This window comes from Melospiza georgiana, chromosome 4, assembly GCF_028018845.1.
Source record: "Melospiza georgiana isolate bMelGeo1 chromosome 4, bMelGeo1.pri, whole genome shotgun sequence".
Lineage (NCBI taxonomy): Eukaryota > Metazoa > Chordata > Aves > Passeriformes > Passerellidae > Melospiza > Melospiza georgiana.
Window position 1 is genome coordinate 7,734,456 of NC_080433.1, and position 18,342 is coordinate 7,752,797.

The 18,342-nt window shown below is 43.6% G+C and overlaps 2 protein-coding genes across 4 annotated transcripts in view; both read right to left on the reverse strand.

Annotated features, from left to right (window-relative positions):
- FAM107B (family with sequence similarity 107 member B) overlaps positions 1 to 18,342 on the reverse strand; it is a 127,167-nt gene that overhangs the window by 40,596 nt on the left and 68,229 nt on the right. Inside the window, exon 1 of one of the 3 annotated variants that reach the window (XM_058022561.1) lies at positions 17,135 to 17,190. The exons of the other annotated variants lie outside the window; for them this stretch is intronic. The gene's annotated coding sequence lies outside the window, so the exon portion shown is untranslated. Of the gene's footprint in view, positions 1 to 17,134; positions 17,191 to 18,342 lie in introns of those variants that run through there. 3 annotated transcript variants of the gene reach the window in all.
- Positions 12,634 to 18,173, reverse strand: LOC131082390 (uncharacterized). Its single transcript, XM_058022262.1, is given in 4 exon segments — positions 12,634 to 13,103; positions 13,105 to 13,184; positions 17,135 to 17,218; positions 18,114 to 18,173. Coding segments are annotated over 4 exon segments (627 nt in total). The 3' UTR covers positions 12,634 to 12,700.

The window sequence follows — 18,342 nt, forward strand, 5'->3', positions numbered from 1 at the left end:
AATTTACTTAACAAGGTCAACAATGGATCCTGGCACATCTTTGCTCAGGAAAAAATTTCAAAAATGGAGAAGACACATACCACAGTTTTTGTAAATATGGGCTGATGCTCACACACCACTACCCAGCAAACATGCAAAATTCTCATGAGCTCAGATGCACACACACATCCAAAGTCATACATTTATGGCAGCTTTTGCCAGAAAGTTTTCCTTTATGTCCACAGCTGATGAGGTACTATTGCCTAGGTACCTACCCCATCATGTCCAAATTCTCCTGGGTTTTGAAATGATCCACACTTCCTTCCTGGAGCTGGAGTAGACTGGATGGCTAACTCATGTCACAAAGAGTTTGGTTATACATCTCCCTTGATGAAAAATTTAAATTGTTCAGCGAAGAAGCAGTGTCTTTTTACCCCAAGACACTGCTCCAGCAGGAGCTCAGTAAATAATGCTAAACAAAACCAGGGAAAGGAATCAAAGTGTTTTGTAACTAGAACAGAAAGGGTTTGGGGTTTGTTTTCACTAAGTTCAAACAGAAGAAGTTTTATGACTCAAGTAAAAGGAGTGTGAAAGGGTTTGGAGAAGGAAGGTTTCCATTAAACAGACCTGAACTGGTTCAACAGTAATTTGAGCTCTGGGTGAGCTCACTTTTTGCTGTGCCACTCTCAGCAGTGAAGCAAAAACTTCACAAAACACAGGAGGGAGCTGATGACAGATGAGAGGGCAAGAGGCAATGCAAGGCCAGCTCAGAAATAGTTACTTGGGCTGTATTACAGCCTGCCACCGCAGAACCTTTCCCACATTTTTAAAGCTGCAAATGTAAACACCACTTAAAAGGAAATTTACGTGAATGGCGAACCAGGGAATGAAAAAAAAAGAGCTGGAAGAAAACAATGAGTTTTCCTGTGCCCCAAAGAGCAACCCTGGGAAGTCCTGGCTCTCAAAAGATAATAATGGTTACCAGGGCTCTCCATTTGTAGGGAGTGGGATTTCAGGATGTTTTCTTTCCCCCAGCCTTTGCAGGCTGTCAGGACAGGCTGCTGTCAGCTGTGGTAAACCCCACTCAGGGACAGGGAGATGATGTGAGGCAGCTCAGGACAGCTCATGGGCAGAAAGCTCCACTGCTTTTGGGGTCTGGCAGAGACACCCCAGCTTAGGGAGTCATCCTTCACCTGCATTAAAGTCAGCTCTGATTCACAGCAGAAAAACCATTTTGATGGTGAAAAGCAGCTACTAAAAATGCTTTCTTATAACAACACTGCCAAGAGAAGAGCCAGGAGACTCTGACAGCATCTGCAGTTAATGGGAAATGGGCAATCAAGGAGCTGATGTGGGGAGGCTCAGTGGTGGGAAATGCTGCCTGAGCTCACCCCTGTGTGCCACAAGGGCCACCCGGGCACAGTGCCACAGTTCCTGCAGCAGGTGATGCAGTGACCCTTTGGAAAGAGGGGCCCAGAATCCCCACAAAGAGGATAAATGGGGGAGTGTCACACCAAATCTGCAGCTGATGGAGTCCCAGCTCCTGCCTGGTGCCAGGGCTGCCCTAACAATGGTGTGGGTGCTGCCCCTGCATTCTCCCCTCCTGTGGTACACACAGGATGGCACCCAGGCACTGCTGGGCTCTGGGCAAACACACTGACCTGTGGTTTGCCTGATGGGGATCTAACAAGACACCACTTCATTGTGAGCAGCATGGCAAGTCTCCCTTCTGACAGCTCAATGTTTGATCCACAGATCTGCACCTAATCAGCTCAGTGTTAGGATCCACAGTTAAACCCCATTTATTGTCTGAGCCTGAAGATTAAGAGACAAAAACCAGAAGATTCAGGAATAAAAAGTAAAGTAAGGCAGTCAGAGTTGTTTTTTTCTCATTACACATGACTGTAAATGCAGCCAATTGCAGGCCAAACTGATTCTAGTTCAATCCCTTCTGGACAGGTGAGCAGACTGTTACTGGTCTCCAGGAGAAAAGGTTGGGAATTACTAAAAACCTCACAGAAATTTGGAGCAGGGAGGTTGATTCCTCCCAGGGGAGGCAAGATGAGTCACACCATCTGCAGTGGCAGCCCAGCTGCCCAATTCCTGCTCAGACAGTTCAAATCCTGACTGAGTGCTGAACAGCGCTTGCAGCAAGACATCACATCAAGAGAAACCAGGTTAATGGCACAGGAGGAGGCACAAAAGAAACCAGATTAAAGGCACAGGCTTTGCTCACCAGGAGCTCTCCTCTCCAGGATTCCTGCAGATGGAATCCCTCATACTGCAGCAAATCCAGAGGATGCTGGAAGTGCTCAAAGCCAGACTGGATGGGCACTGACCAAACCTGCTCCAGTGGGAGGTGTCCCTGCCCATGGCAGGGAATTGCAAGTAAATAATCTTTAAAGTCCCTTCCAACCCAAACTCATCTGTGATGCTACAAACCCTTACAAGAATGTCAGCAGGGATCCTGCTATGGGACTCACTCTTTGGATATATGAAGGCAATTTTAAATATGGATTGGATTGATAAAGGCAACTGCTCAGCACACCAGTGCAAACATGCAAATGTAGGGAAATGCATAACCTGAATAACCAAATTTCCTTTGCATATTGAGACTTGTCAACCAATTCTTCTTCAGGCTTTACTGTAAATGGAAACATAAGTATTTTTGATAACCAGCAATAATGACTTAGGAGAATCCCTCTGAATTTTATATATTACATGGGCAAGAAGCCAGACAGAGCATTTAGTTAATTAAAGTTTTATTGATAGTGGTAAGTGGTGCATTTCTGACGTCCTTCTTTGTTCCTCCCCTGTAGAATGTAACCCTCATCTTCCTTGATGTACACAAAAAATAAGAAAAAACAACTGTTACTTCCTTCAAGAGCCAAGTAAAAAAGCTACCACAAAAATAAATAAATAACAACAAAGTTCATCATTCAGCATAAAAAGACTAATTTGCAGATGAAATAGGAAATAACCTTGCCTAGGCTGCTAAAAAGAAATTAGATAGCTGCATTTCAAATAAAAAAAAGGCAGGAAGTAGGAAAAAAATAATGAGGTACTTATACTCTCTAAGTTGGCCAAATGTATCAACCCTTGTTATATTTGGTTTTCATGTGTTACTCACTAGGCATGTCCCTGCACTGGGAAGAAAACCAGATAAAACATGTGGTTATTGGCCCACAGAGATATCACAGCTAGAATGCAAGCTCAGGTCTGCAGTAGCTTTCCTTAATAAGTATTCTCTATTAAAGGAAAGATTGATCCTACATGATGTGACAGGCCACTGATACAAATAAATTGCTTTATGATATGATCTGTGAGCAGCCAACATATATTCACCATGGGCTCACTGAGCTCTATACTAGCGTGTCTAAATTTCCACTTCCTGTAAAATCAGCTTTTATCTCCTCTGTGATACAACCCAGCACTATGCTGAAATCAATGCTTTTAACCCAAAGGCCTGCAGCCAGTTTAGAACTACATAATTTGAAATAACAGGAGTTTCCCATCCATTCCAGTTTTCAAGCCTTTGTGATGCACATGTCACTGAACTGCAGGAATAGCTCATGCAGTTGCAGAAAGCTTCTAAAGGAAGTGATGAATGAATAATACCCTTTACAGCTGTAACCAAATAACGTGACTGAAACACACTGGGTTTTTTCCCCACCTCCAGCTTTACAAAATTTCATGTGGTTCACTGGTCAGAAAGTCAGAAAGAACAAAATCTTTATCTGCTGTTCCTCCCTTGCGACCCACAAACTGCCAGTTAGATAATGCTGAAGGAAATCAGTGTGGTTTGCTTGCACAACAGCCTTGCTAAAGAGGGAGCAACCATGTAGCAAAGCATTTACAACATGAGACAGGACAACTCTAGGATGCCATTCTGATGGCCACATCTTCATGAAATCAGTAGGGCTCTGGTAAAACCCACAGGGAGTTCCCTGGATACAAAGCAAGGCTGCAAAAACACGTTCAGGGAAATTGTTCCATAACCCAGAAGCAAATACAGAGCCAGGTCAGGAATTACATTAAACAACCTTCTTATATTTCTTGTATGATAACATAAGTGTGCATATGCAATGTTCATCATAACTTTTGGGCAGTAGCAGCCAAATTTTTAAGGGGTCTGAAGCCTCCATGAAATTCCCCTAAACTTCATGTAAACTGGTGGCTGAGCAATGGAAGGAGTCCAGGCTGTGCCAAGCTTCAGTCCAGCACTGCCAGACAATTTCAAGTAACAGCTTTTGGCAGAATGTTAAAAACAACAACAAACAAACAAAGAATTTGAATCAACAGGAAATGAATTGTCAGAAAAACAAAACCAAGGTTTATAGAAGGCAAAACTGGAGTACCACTACACTGACCACATGTGAACTGCATGACAACAGTTATGTGACACAGAAGAGGTCACATTTGTGATGATGGAGTGAAAGATTCACACAAGCTTATCTCATGCAGCTCAGACAGAAAGTTTAAATACATATGGTACAAACAGATATACCTTGTTTTTCTAGTTATCTCATATTTCTTTACATTCTAATGTTACAGTCTGACCCATTTTCTTTCAAAATTTATCAAACATGATGAAAGGATCTACTCTAATGTACCCACCTGCCTCATTCTTTCTGAAAGTAGGAGTCCTGTAAGATAGTTCTAGCTTCTGGAGCACATTTAAGGAAAAAATCAAAACCAAATACACAAAAAACCCACACAACAAAACCCCAACCCAAAACAAAAACAAAGCCCCCCCCCCCCCAAACAAAAAAATCCCCAAAAGCCAAAATTATTCAGGTTTAAAATACAAATATGTCTTCTATTAGGAAGAACATACCAACATCAATGTGATGAACATGATTAATATTTCAGAATCTTTCAAGAACCACATCCAGTCATTTTACAAACTTCCTGTTGTTAATTACAGAACTGGCATCTAAATTCTAAAGCATCTTTCACTTTAAGGAAAAAAACCCCAACCCACTGACATTTAAAAAAATGCCATATATGGGAGTAAACTGTAACTCTGGTGCAATGAGAATAAACCCAGTTTAATCCTCCAAACCCTAGATTAAATTATAAATCCTGAGCAGAGGTAAAGAAAGCCCTTCTCAGAATGCCCTATAGTCCCTTTTAAGGACTTCAAAGTAATAACACTTAAATTTAGACTCGACTCCCAGTGTCCCAAACTTGAATGATTCAACCTTTTCAGCTTCCATTCAACCACTCTTCATTCAACAGTTTGTTTACAGAAAGATATTTAAATTGTTCTAAAGATCACCACAGCTCACTGTAGAACCTTTTGATTCTCTAGCAGGCACTATCACTTATTTACTTTAGGTTTTCCATTATTCAAGTGCTGGCTGGTGCACATTCAAATGAATCACAAACACCAGAACAAACAAGACAGTTCAGGCAAAGGAATGCAATTCAAACAACATCCAGTACAGAAGGCATTTAGAAACTCAGAAAACTAGGGAATGTTTGGTCTGCTCTTAACTTAGCATGTCTAGAAAAAAAAATCATTTTGGAAGTCTGAAATTGCTTAAAGTTGTACAGAAGTGCCACTAAATCTCTCAATTTCCACCAGTGACACAAAGGCATTTACCAAAACCACTGCAATGAATTCTTTCCAAAATTCCTTCCAAATTAATGTCCAGAAAAAGAGGAGAGAAATCCCAAACCCTGTTACAGGACTACTCTGTTATTCCAAAATGCACAGACACTGGAGTGGTGCAGTGACCATGTCTGTGCTATCACCTCAAGGGCATGCGACTAAGGGCATGTGTCTTTAAAACCATGGGCTGTATTCTGCTAGAATGTAGAGAATGTGCTTCTCTCTGGTATGGAAGTTCTCTTCTTGTTGAGCATTACAAAACTTTGAATTTCTTTCATCCTTCAACAAAAATAATTTTGTATAATTAGCTGGGGAACAGAGAAATACATCTGAAGCCAGGGTTTCACACATATTACCATATACAATGAACACACCGGTTTTACTACTCAGTGCTACTGGAAAGCAAATAAATTTCTGACATGATGTGGCATCTAGCATATTTCAGGTTTTTTCTTAGTTCACTAATTAGTCACATGTTCAGAGAAATAAGAATTGTGCTTGAAGATCCACCATCCTTTCCCCTAAAAAAACTAATTATGGATGGCCCTTGTGATCCAGGGAATTCACCAAACACCAAAAAAAAATTAAAATCCTGCTATGTTCAGTCAAAATGGCAATGAAAATTAACATTTGACCAAGACAGAGGAAAAACTGACATTTATAGAAGCTGCAGTTGATGACACCCCATAAAATGACGCCAATCACTTGTCTCTGAGTCAGCTCCATTCCCACATTTAGTACAAGTGCTCTGGCTGACTCACACCAACCATCTACCTGGGAGATAAATAAAAGAAATTTCAAGCATGATTTTGCTGCAGCTTTTCATGATGAAGTTTAATTTTGCCTGGTTCTCTTCATTTGAACTCAGATTGTTTGAAAATTTAATTTAAATTCTAGTTTGTCTTCAGGAATTTTCTCAGAAGCAACAAGCTTAATGCTAGATGCACAAAATTGGCAAGTAAAGAAATGATCTGGTCTAAACAGATTCTGTTTTCAGTGAGAAACAGCTTTTCAGGCTGCTTGTTTGCCTAAAGGCATTTATGGGAGGATGATTTGTATATTGGGGTAGTGAGTTTATGCTTGAAATATAAAGTTTATATTATCTTTTCATTATGCTCCTATTTGCAGTGTTTCATCCTGTTTGTTCTCTCAGTTCAAAGTCCCAAGTTCACATTCTATCCTTGTATTAATTAGTTATAGCTTTAGGCAAGCCAATTCAGCCTTTGTTTCTTAATCTGTAAAAGAAGGACAATAATAAATATTTATGTACTTTAAATAGATATTGGAAAGATGTGTTTACCCTGACACAGTTCTTAAAATACACCATTTTATAAAATTCTATGCAAAAATTACCCAGTTTACCCACTTTAACTGGAATGGTTGTAATTTTTGTAAATGGTTTGTGGAACTCCCTATCCTTTCCCTCCTCAAGGAGACCATTTCTTACAGTTCTTGAAAAGCCTCCCATGTAGCAAACCATGCAACCCTGAGCTGAGTTCATGGCATCCTAATTATGACAGTGTAACAAAAAATTAAAAAAAAAAGAAAGAGTGCATTGATTACAGACACATTTAATCTTAGGAATCTGAATGACTGAATATTATAGTACAGAATTTTTTCCATTCCTCTTCCTGGGGGAAAATACAGAGGAGTAAGAGCTCCTTATGTCATTGCTTTTACAGCAATAAGTTTTTTGTGATATTCAATGTTTTGTTCACTGGTCTGTTAATCTGAGCCTTTCTAAATCCAACCTTTGCCCGATTTCCTCGCACGCAAAACATCTGCACTTCTAAAATAAATAAACTACCAGTCAATTAATCAGCTTCCTATTAGAGGGGAAAATACTCTAAACCAAAATGAGATTCTGGAAATAAAATACAGATAAACCTCAAGCCTTGTGAATCATCAAATCTGAGCAGGAAATCAGCTGAGGATTCTCCATCATTAGAGATAAAACAGGAATAAATACCACTGGCTCAAACTTTAATTCTTAATTCTACTAGTGCTCATGACTTGCAATAAAGAGATTAAGATCCAGTACTAAAATGGGAGGAAGGGGTTGAAACAATCCCTTAGAGCAGTCATTTAACAAAGCACCACTTTATCAATGCATGCCAGGCCCAATTTGATTTATTACTCCAATTTCAGTGTTGGAAGGAATAAAATCTTTGAAAGCACACACTCCTCTGCTTTAAAGCTCATTCTAAACTTTAGTGCACAGAACAGGCATTACACTGCAGCACTGCCCTGTATGCCACCACATGCTGTCAGTCAAAAGAATTCAGCATCAAAACAAAGCCTTCCATCAATACAAAATAAATCCACAGGAGAGTAGAAGAGGTGACATCACTTGTTCTCCAGCAACCAGTCACCTTTTCCTTTCATAGTTCTGTCATGGGGAATGAAAACTAAAACTTGGAAAGCAACTTTACTGAAAGCTGATATGAGGATGCTTCAGCAATGAAGAATTTTGTACACCACACACCGAGATCTTAATTGGCACAGCAGTATAAACCTGGGCATCCTTCTGGGCAAAGCTGCTGCCCATGGCACACTGAGGCACCTCAAAGCTGCTGCCATGGCACACTGAGGCACCTCAAAGCTGCTGTATGTGACACACTGAGGCACCTCAAAGCTGCTGAATGTGGCACACTGAGGCACCTCAAAGCTGCTGCCATGGCACACTGAGGCACCTCAAAGCTGCTGCCCATGGCACACTGAGGCACCTCAAAGCTGCTGCCATGGCACACTGAGGCACCTCAAAGCTGCTGTAGGTGACACACTGAGGCACCTCAAAGCTGCTGCCATGGCACACTGAGGCACCTCAAAGCTGCTGTGTGTGACACACTGAGGCACCTCAAAGCTGCTGTGTGTGACACTGAGGCACCTCAAAGCTGCTGCCCATGGCACACTGAGGCACCTCAAAGCTGCTGTGTGTGACACTGAGGCACCTCAAAGCTGCTGCCATGGCACACTGAGGCACCTCAAAGCTGCTGCCCATGGCACACTGAGGCACCTCAAAGCTGCTGTGACACACTGAGGCACCTCAAAGCTGCTGTGTGTGGCACACTGAGGCACCTCAAAGCTGCTGTATGTGACACTGAGGCACCTCAAAGCTGCTGTGTGTGACACTGAGGCACCTCAAAGCTGCTGCCATGGCACACTGAGGCACCTCAAAGCTGCTGGACATGGCACACTGAGGCACCTCAAAGCTGCTGTATGTGGCACACTGAGGCACCTCAAAGCTGCTGGACATGGAACACTGAGGCACCTCAAAGCTGCTGTGTGTGACACTGAGGCACCTCAAAGCTGCTGTATGTGACACTGAGGCACCTCAAAGCTGCTGTGTGTGACACTGAGGCACCTCAAAGCTGCTGCCATGGCACACTGAGGCACCTCAAAGCTGCTGAATGTGACACTGAGGCACCTCAAAGCTGCTGTGACACACTGAGGCACCTCAAAGCTGCTGCCCATGGCACACTGAGGAGCCTCAAAGCTGCTGTGACACACTGAGGCACCTCAAAGCTGCTGTAGGTGACACACTGAGGCACCTCAAAACTGCTGTGTGTGACACACTGAGGCCACCTCAACTTCAGTACCACAGGAACAGGAGCCTCCCCCTGCCTGCAGCCATCCCGTGCTAACAACTCTGGGACAGCTCTGGGAGAAGGAAGAACTACTCAGCCACAGGAAACCATGGTAGGGGATGAGGAAGAGACTACACAGACACAGGAATTACAATTTGAGCAAAAAATTTAGCTGCTTAGGTATCCATATGGCCCACTGCCACAACATGCAAATCCCCCAGGACTTGGATTTTTCCTTCCCCATCCTGAAGTTCTTCTCCCAGTTCCTTTAAAAAGTTATCCCAGGATCACTGACCTGCCTGACTCAGCTTTTTGAGCTGGCTCCCAGTTTTAGTCTTCTGCTCTAAAACTGCACAATTAAAGTGACAGTTTTGGAAATTTTCTAGGAAAAAAGTACTGGTCTAACTTGCATTAAGCCCTGCTTTTTTTGAAAATTAGATTTACTATACAGACCAGTGTTTCTCCTCTCTGCAGTATTTTTGGCTGAAGCTGGCAAATGGTTTACATTTAGCTAAAGGAACACGTTGTCTTGGATCTGCTGATCCTATTAGTTACCTGGAAATAGGTACCAAGGTTGAGGAGATGCTTTTTAGGGCTTCTACAGAGAAAAAGTAGGCCCTGACTACCTGAAAATTATACAGAACCCTCTGGAACAGCTTACAGTGCTAAAATTTCCTCCTGTAGTGCAATAAACATGAGCAATGAAGCAGCTTTATACAGGTACATAATGCTATAGTGGAAGTTTAGGTAAAAATCTGTCTCTCCATCAAAGCAGCTGTATTCATTGCAAGAAAACTTGCTCCACTTCAACCCTCACATCAACATGCTTCACCTTTTTGTGTCTTTAATATCCATTCACACACTCTTCCTTACTTAAACTGTAAATTCTTCAGGGCAGAGACTGTCTCTTTCCAACAGTGATAAGTGGGAAGGACCCTCAGGCCACTGGAAAATAAAACAATAGTTGGCACACTTATTTTCTAACTTCATGTGCTAACTTGTCCTCAAATCCTCAAACAAGGAAATTTATTTTATTTTGCTTACATACTACACTGAAAAAGACCCCAACCAACAAACCAAAACCAAGGCAGTCATTGCACACTCAGTAAGTTAGATTCATAGAGGAAACTTGGGAGGTACTGCACTTTTGCCCAATTAGGAAAAGGATGTAGAATATAACATGGCCAGGTGATACCTCCAGCCTCTCCCTCTTTATACCCACATGAATCAGCCATTACCTGCAGACAAAGCAAGACAGGCCCAGAACCCAGACTGGAGCTTCCCCAGAAGAGAGCTTTGATACAATGGCATCTGTAACACTGCTTGGACCTTTTAAACTAAATCCTCCACCTAAGACTCATGGGCACAGACATTCACAAACTCCAATCTTCATGATGAGCTTCAAGGTTGGCTTTCTAGTTGCTGTACTTCAGAAAATATTTTTTAAATCTTTTCATCAGGATTTAGTTTCACACCAAGAGATAAATGCTTTCTGCTCTTCAGAGACATTATCTTCTTGAATTCCAAAGTTTGCTTTCAATGTATTTTTTGAAAAAGGAAAAATATATTTGCTCATATTTTGTGTAAGAAGTTTATGACTGGCCCAGCCTTCTTGTACTTGCAAGAACAAACAGATAAATAGTAATGGGCAGGCTGACATTGCCTTTGGAGAGTCACTGGCTCCCACAGTTGCCATCTGTGGTAACAAACCACTCACAGCCAGGGCTCCCCTCCAGAACACACAGACTCGCTGTGCCTGAGCCCTTCTGATCAGGGGCTGTGTCACTGGCTGCTCACCAAGACAAAGGACACAGGAGACAGTGGGACAGTGCCAAGGCAAGCCATGCCCACCTCCCAAAGGTCACCCCTGTGTGTGGCAAAGCCCACTGCCCACACCCTCAACACCCTGGGTACAACCCCCAGCACTGTTGAAAGCGAAGGGAGACGACCCATCTTTGTTGTTGATCAGCATTGACTCCAATTTATTGATCAAATCAGTCACTTTTTATAATAGTGTTAATTAACTTCACGCATATTGCAAAATCTGAGCTCACGATAGGCTACAGAGAAAACTCTAACCCCTCCCTCTGTTTACAATATCCGTGGTTGTTTATTGAAACCAAAATTAGTGTTCTCACTGTGATATGAAAAGTTCTCAAAACCTTCATATCTCTTCCCAGAGCAACCAAGGACTGTTAAGAGAAGACTGTCTGAGAATCCCTCTGTTCACAGAAAAGGTGCCTGAGAACCTAGTCATCTACAAAATCAGGCCTGGGAACTGCTGCTCCACAGCTGCCCCTCACCCTCCCATCAGCTGTACACCTTCATGGCCTCTCTCTCCAAGCCATGCTTGAACCAGGCTCTCCACACAGCACCTGTTGGCTTCTGCATGTTAGACAGGGATGGCCTCAAATGTACTTGAGGCTCGGAAGAAAAGATTGGTTTGCTTTTAGATACCAGACAATGAAAATAGCAAAACTACCATGATTCTTTCCCTGTCCTTTCCTCCATTCCTATTCACCTTCCAAAGCTCACCCCCTTGTGTGGCAAAGCCCACTGCCCACGCCCTCAACACCCTGGGTACAACCCCCAGCACCTGTTTGCTTCTGCATGTTAGACAGGGATGGCCTCAAATGTACTTGAGGCTTAGAAGAAAGGATTGGTTTACCTTTAGATACCAAAAAAACCAATCCCAGACAATGAAAATAGCAAAACTACCATGATTCTTTCCCCTCTTTTCCTCCATTCCCATCCAGACTTGTGTATAAATTTCTGACAGACTGTTTTCAGGAAGCAGCAGTGATGTGCCAGGTATTATGAGAGTTAAACAAGTGTATTACAGCTTGCCTGATATGTCATAGGTCTTCCTCAAGGACAAGTAACCTCAAAAAGCTCTAGGATGAAAAAAAAAACCCTAAGCACAGAACCATAAAATAAATCATAAGCCAATGAAACTCCGACTCCCAATTCTTTCCAAAAATAAACTCAACAAATCCCAGTGGCTTCAGATGGAAATTGGTTTTCTTCTTCTACCAGCAGCCAAGCCCCAAACTGCATCTCAGGGTGAGGCCAGGCACCCACTCTTCCTTGAAGGGCACCAAGGAGCAGCAAGTCTGAGGGATGTGGCAGCAATGCAAGGAGACATTCAGCAAGTCATCCTTGTCCCCAGTGACACTTCAGAGGAAACTGAGGCAGCAGAGATATTTCAGTGAAATAGCAGGGCAGCGCACATGTTCAAAGGGCTGCTCAGCAAGTCATCCTGCCAGGAAGAGGAAAGTTTACTTTGCCTTAAACTCCTCACTCTTCAGAGGTACTCAACAGTGAAGCTGCACCTTGTGGGCCTCCTAACATGCAAAGCTACTGCAGAGCATTCACTGTGAGCCCTGTGCCTAAGTGCTGCAGTCAGCTAGAGGTGCACTCCACCCAGCTGACAGCACAAACTCACAGAATCACAGAATTTCAAGACTGGAAGAGACCTATAAGATCATCTAGTCCAGCCGATGTTCTAACTGTTCAACTAGATCATGGCAGCAAGTGCCACATCCAGTCTTTTTTTGAATTCTTCAAGGGATGATGCCTCTACCACCTCACTGGGTAAATGATTCCAGTATCTGACCACTCTTTCTGTAAAGTATTTCCTTCTTACTTCTAAGTTACATCTAGCTTGACGCAACTTGAGACTGTGTCCTCTTGTTCTATCTGTTGTCACCCGGAGAAAGAGGCCGACCCCCAGCTCACCACAGCCACCCTTCAGGAAGTTGTAGAGAGTGATGAGGTCACCTCTTAGTCTCCTTTTCTCCAGGCTGAACAACCCCAGCTCCCTCAGTCGCTCTTCATATGGCTTGTGCTCCAAGCCCCTTATTAGTTTCGTTGCTCTCCTCTGGACACGCTCAAGCAACTCAACGTCCCTCCTAAAGTGAGGGGCCCAGAACTGGATGCAATACTCCAGGTGAGGCCTCACCAGTGCCGAGTACAGGGGAAGAATGACCTCTCTGTTCCTGCTGGCCACTCCATTTGTGATACTGGCCAGGATGGCATTGGCCCTCTTGGCTTCCTGGGCACACTGCTGGCTCATATTCAATCGACTGTCAACCAGCACCCCCAGGTCCCTTTCCACCAGGGCACTGTCCAGCCACTCCATCCCCAGTTTGTATCGGTACAGGGGATTATTATGGCCGAAGTGCAATACTCGGCACTTGGACTTATTGAACTTCATCCCGTTTGATTCTGTCCATATGTCCAGCCGTTCCAAGTCTCTCTGGAGAGCCCTACATCCCTCTAGTAGATCTACACTCATTCCCAATTTAGTATCATCAGCGAATTTACTAATAAAAGACTCTAAGCCCTCATCCATATCGTCAATAAAAATATTGAACAAACTCCAGCTTCCCTGAGATCTTCCCAGCTTGTTTAGAGGCATCCAGCACAGGCACTGGCCTGGATGAGGAATGCAGTTATGCACACACGAATGGTCCTGACCCACTTCTCATCCTGGCCACTTGGAGCTGTGAACTCCATTTATTATTAGCACCGGAACAAAAAAAACCCTGTGTATGTACATGAGGTCTGACAAATGCCCACTCGCTGCACAGGCAAGGAATGAAAGGAATTGTTCTATTATTTGCCATCATCATCCTCCTCTTGCCAGCCCACTGAATGCCATGGCTGCTGAAATACCTTTGGTGGGCAGACACTGCTGACCTGGTGAGGCACTCAGCACCAGGGGCACAAGCACAGGGAGCTGGACATCCTCCAAGGGGCACAGGAGAGCTCTAAATCATCAAATAAAGAAAAGAAGCTCAAAGAGAGCTCCCCTTTATAGAGTAACACTTTCAAGACTGAATTTCTCCTGCCTAAAAAAAAATATACTACAAAGCAGAGGCACTGCTTCAAATGAAGCCAAGCATGAGGGCAGTGCCTCCTTCAGAAGCATTCCTGGGTTTCAGCTCTATAGCTTAGAAGAAAGGTAATTCCCCAGTACAAGGTAAAACACAGGATCTATCCCACAACAAGGTTGTTCTGCAGGATATTAAAATACCCCTCACAGCAGCAGCACTTTTCATGCTTTGTCATCACAAGTTCTCTACAGGACTCCAATGCAGCTCACACAGAGAGGCTGTAAATGTAAATGCTGAGATTTGCTGAAGGACTGCACAGAGGTTTTACAGCTCATCCTGAAAGCACACATGCTGCCAAAAACGGCAGTAAAAATGTAAAAATAAAGAAATTGAGCTCATCTAAATGAAAGGGATTTGTCCCACTGTTCCTAAATGACTGCACTGTTTCTTTCTTGATGAGGAGCATCTATGTGCACAAAAAGCAACCTTCTGCCTTCATGATGTCAAAAACATGTTAAAAATGTAAGCAAATCCAGGAGTTTTGCTTCTAGGATAAATAAAGCTAAACAAGGCAAAGGTTGCATTTGTGCTCCCTGCTGCTATCATAAAACTGGGATTCTTGTCCCAGCTAAGCAAGCTGAAGACCTGCTAAAGACTCAGTAAACTCCATTGCAGCTACAAGCAAACTGTACCAAGTCCCCAGAAAACCTGCCCTTTCAGCTACACAGGCTAAATCCATGGAGGAAATACTGATTTCAAAAGGTATTTTAAAATATGACACAGACCAGCAGACAGCACTACCCCCAAATGCTCCAAAATCTTTGCAACTTATTCTTTAACAGCCACGGCTTGGAAACACTGTTCTCCCACCTGTGAGAGTCCCACCCTTCACTGCACAAAACTTACAGCCCTGACCTAGCACAAGTAGCAGCCTGTCAGCACAGAAGTTGTTTTGAAACCAAAGTGACAAACAGAACTGACTTCACAACTGTAACCATCAAGCACCAAACACAGCACTGTAGGGAAAAGCTAAATTACTAAAAACTAAATTACTTTAGTTTTCCCAAAGTGACAGAGCACAGGGGTAGCAGGTAAGCTGCAGTGCTTGTTACCCAGAAAAGGGAAGAAAAGACCACATCCTTCCTCTTTTTGCAGACACCTGCAATAAAGTGCTCCCTGCTCATACAGCCCCAAAAGATTTCTGCCACAGGAGAGCTGCCACAGGCCACTCCCTGCTGTCATGCAACACCCACAGCCCTTCACACCAACAAGCCAAAGCAGAAAAGCAGCCAGGTCAGAAGAGCAGCTACGTGAGTGTCTGTGCATATCACAATGAAGAGCAGCCACCCCTTTAGAAAACAATTTTAAAAAAACAAACCACAAGCCTGGTCTCTCAGGGTGGGGATCTGCACTCAGACCACCTCACCCAGCTGCTGGGGTCACAGAAAGGCAGTCTGGCCTTGCCTTCACCCACCTGGCTCTGCAAAGTCTCCTCCTGCTCACACACAACTGTACAGTGGGACAGATGCAGGACCTCCCCAAAGACCCAGCCAGGACCCATCTGTAAAAACAGCACCCACTGCTTGAGGGCAGGTAGAGAAAGGAGAAGAAAAAGGTCCCTTTCCATTTTCTCTTCTCTCCTGTGTATGCTGACTCTCTTCAAGAACTCATCACTACAAAACCCTTCTGTTTCCCACAGTCTAACAGAGACCAGCATGGCTGTGATGGAGGAGCAGTCAGCCACTGAGTGCATCACAGCCAGGTAACCCAACCAGTTTAACACTGAGCCTTCTGGGCTGTGCCTCTTCTCTTCTCCCACTCCTTCTGGCAGGGGCAATACTTTCATTTCAGTAGCCAACAGCTCAGGACACATGAGTTCAAGCTCTTCCACCACTACACAGTTCCTGTGTGGTCACAGACAACTCATTTTCTTGCTTGTGATCCTATTCCCCATCTGCAAAGGGGAAGTGTCTTCCCCACAATGGGAACACAGGGTATTCCACTTCAGCATGGTTTTAGAAGGATTAATATAAATGAAGCATTCCAAGAGATAAGCCTGGCAACACCAGGCAAGACATGGGAAGTATCACTGATAAATGTAGTTCTAAACAGATCATTTATCTTTCTTGTAAAAATATGTTTTTCCTATCAAATTTGCAGCTTTATGTACAGGTACATGTGAAACTATTCTCTTTCCACATCTGAATCCTTCCACTGTTTTATGTCAAAACAAAACATCAAACCCCTGACTTGCCTTTTAAGCAAACACAGAGGAGTTGCAGGCTCTTTGCACACTATGTTGTGCTGCAAACCATACTTGACTGACAGTGAAAAACACCCCAGGTCTGGCCAAACCAGAGCAAACTTTAGAACAATAACTGAAGTTGAAGAAGCATTGAGCATTTTCTTCCCCTTCACAGTGAGATGTGCATGTATCTTGGTTTTTGATACTGTGTCAGAACAGCATCAGCCCTGAGCTGTGTCGGACATGCCCTCTTTGGGTTCTTATGAGATGCAAACAGATCCAAAGTTGTACAGCACAGGGATGTCAGATACAAAAGGGCTCAGCAGAGGCTGAGCACTGAAACTGGCTCTGCTTACAACCACCACAGTCCCAGAACAGATTAAGAGCTGGCCACATGTATTTAATACTGCTAACCGCATACAAAGATAACATAGCTTTATTCAATAAAATATTTTCTTTGAAACGTTGATAGAGCCAAAGCTCTGTCAGAGCCAATTACTTGTTAAACAGTTCCACTCTTCTTCCCACAGCTAGCAAACATGATTATTTCCTTCTCTCTTCCCCCATTTTTCCTTCTGCCCCAATTTTTAGGTCATTTCCCTGTCCTTACTGAAGTCATGAAGGAACGTTCTAAAAACCAGTTTCTCAATGCCCTAAGTATGGGCAGCTGTGTAAAAATTGAGAGACTCCCCCAGCCCCAGGCCAGTCTATCACTCTGTATCAAGCCAGGCTGTTCCACTGTGTGACTCTGACAAACAATCTGCCACTTCAGCAAAGGCACTGACCAGAGGCACCACACGAATGTGATTGTGAGGGAGAGCACCAGAAAGATCTCCCAGCTGCAGCTGCCACGGAGCTCCTCACTTACCCAGTCGTGCAGGGGCAGTGCACGGGTCAACAAAGTCTCAAAGCCTTTAAATGCCTGGAGGTGAACTGGGCTGCAGAGAAACTTCTAAATTTTGAAGAGAGAAAAAAGATGCCAAGACTGAAAAAGAAGGAAGAGTATAAATTAAGGGCTGTGAGATCTGAAGCAGAAAGGAGAAAGCAAGCGGGAAGGTATCGTGAGGACCTGATGAGATGATTCTCCCACTTCTAACTTTCAGGAACATCAACATGCCATTTAAATTAACAATACGTAGTGCTGAAGACAATATAGTGACACTACTCTTGAGCATTATGGACACAGAAGTGACATTTCACCTGCCAAAACCATCCCTGGCAAAACTCCACCATCATCAGTGGAACTACACCAAGCATGAAATTGGCCCACAGTTGCACTAAGACAAAAAAGGCTTTGTTTCAGGAGATATAGGGAATTTCTGGTTCTTTATAGTAAAGCTCAGCAATTGTTTACTGTCCCTAAGCAAATACCCCTGACACCAAACAAGCAGCCAGCACATTCATAGCACACACTGTCTGTCCATAGGAAAACATCCATCAATAAAGCAACAGATTACCAGCGTCCTGTTCATATCACAAGGAAATTAAAGACAGTTTAAATGCCTCCCAAATTGCCTACCAGATCCACAAGCAATCATTCTCATTTTCAGCAACATCCTTCCACCCTCCTCTGCCAAGTCAAGGAAAGTTGAATGTCCTGACTGGTGCTACAGAACTCACTCAGCACACACTGACGTACCACAACGCTGAGCAGCTCCACTGCCAGAGTTATTCACCAATACTCCCACCACAAACTATACCCTGCGACCACACTGTGCTCACACAGAAACATCTTTTTCCTCCTTTTGTTACATTTTGGTTTGGCCATGTGAATTCCCAACAAAATCCCACAGTTCACATGTTTCTGCCGTTCTCTCGAGTTTGCCACAAACATACCCTGGGCTTACCGGGCCAGAATCTGCTCCAATGCCAGCCACGGCCGTACACCACATTTGCATAGTATCCATTTATGCCAGAACTCATTAAGCTATGAAAAAATCCAGTGGCTGAAGCAAACAAGTAGTTCGGGCACACAGAGCTCCTATACTGCACCCTTTTCCCTTATGCACCCCCAAAATGAGTTTCTCCGTGCAGTTTCCCTGGCCAGCTTCACAGCCTTTAAACCCAATGCACAGG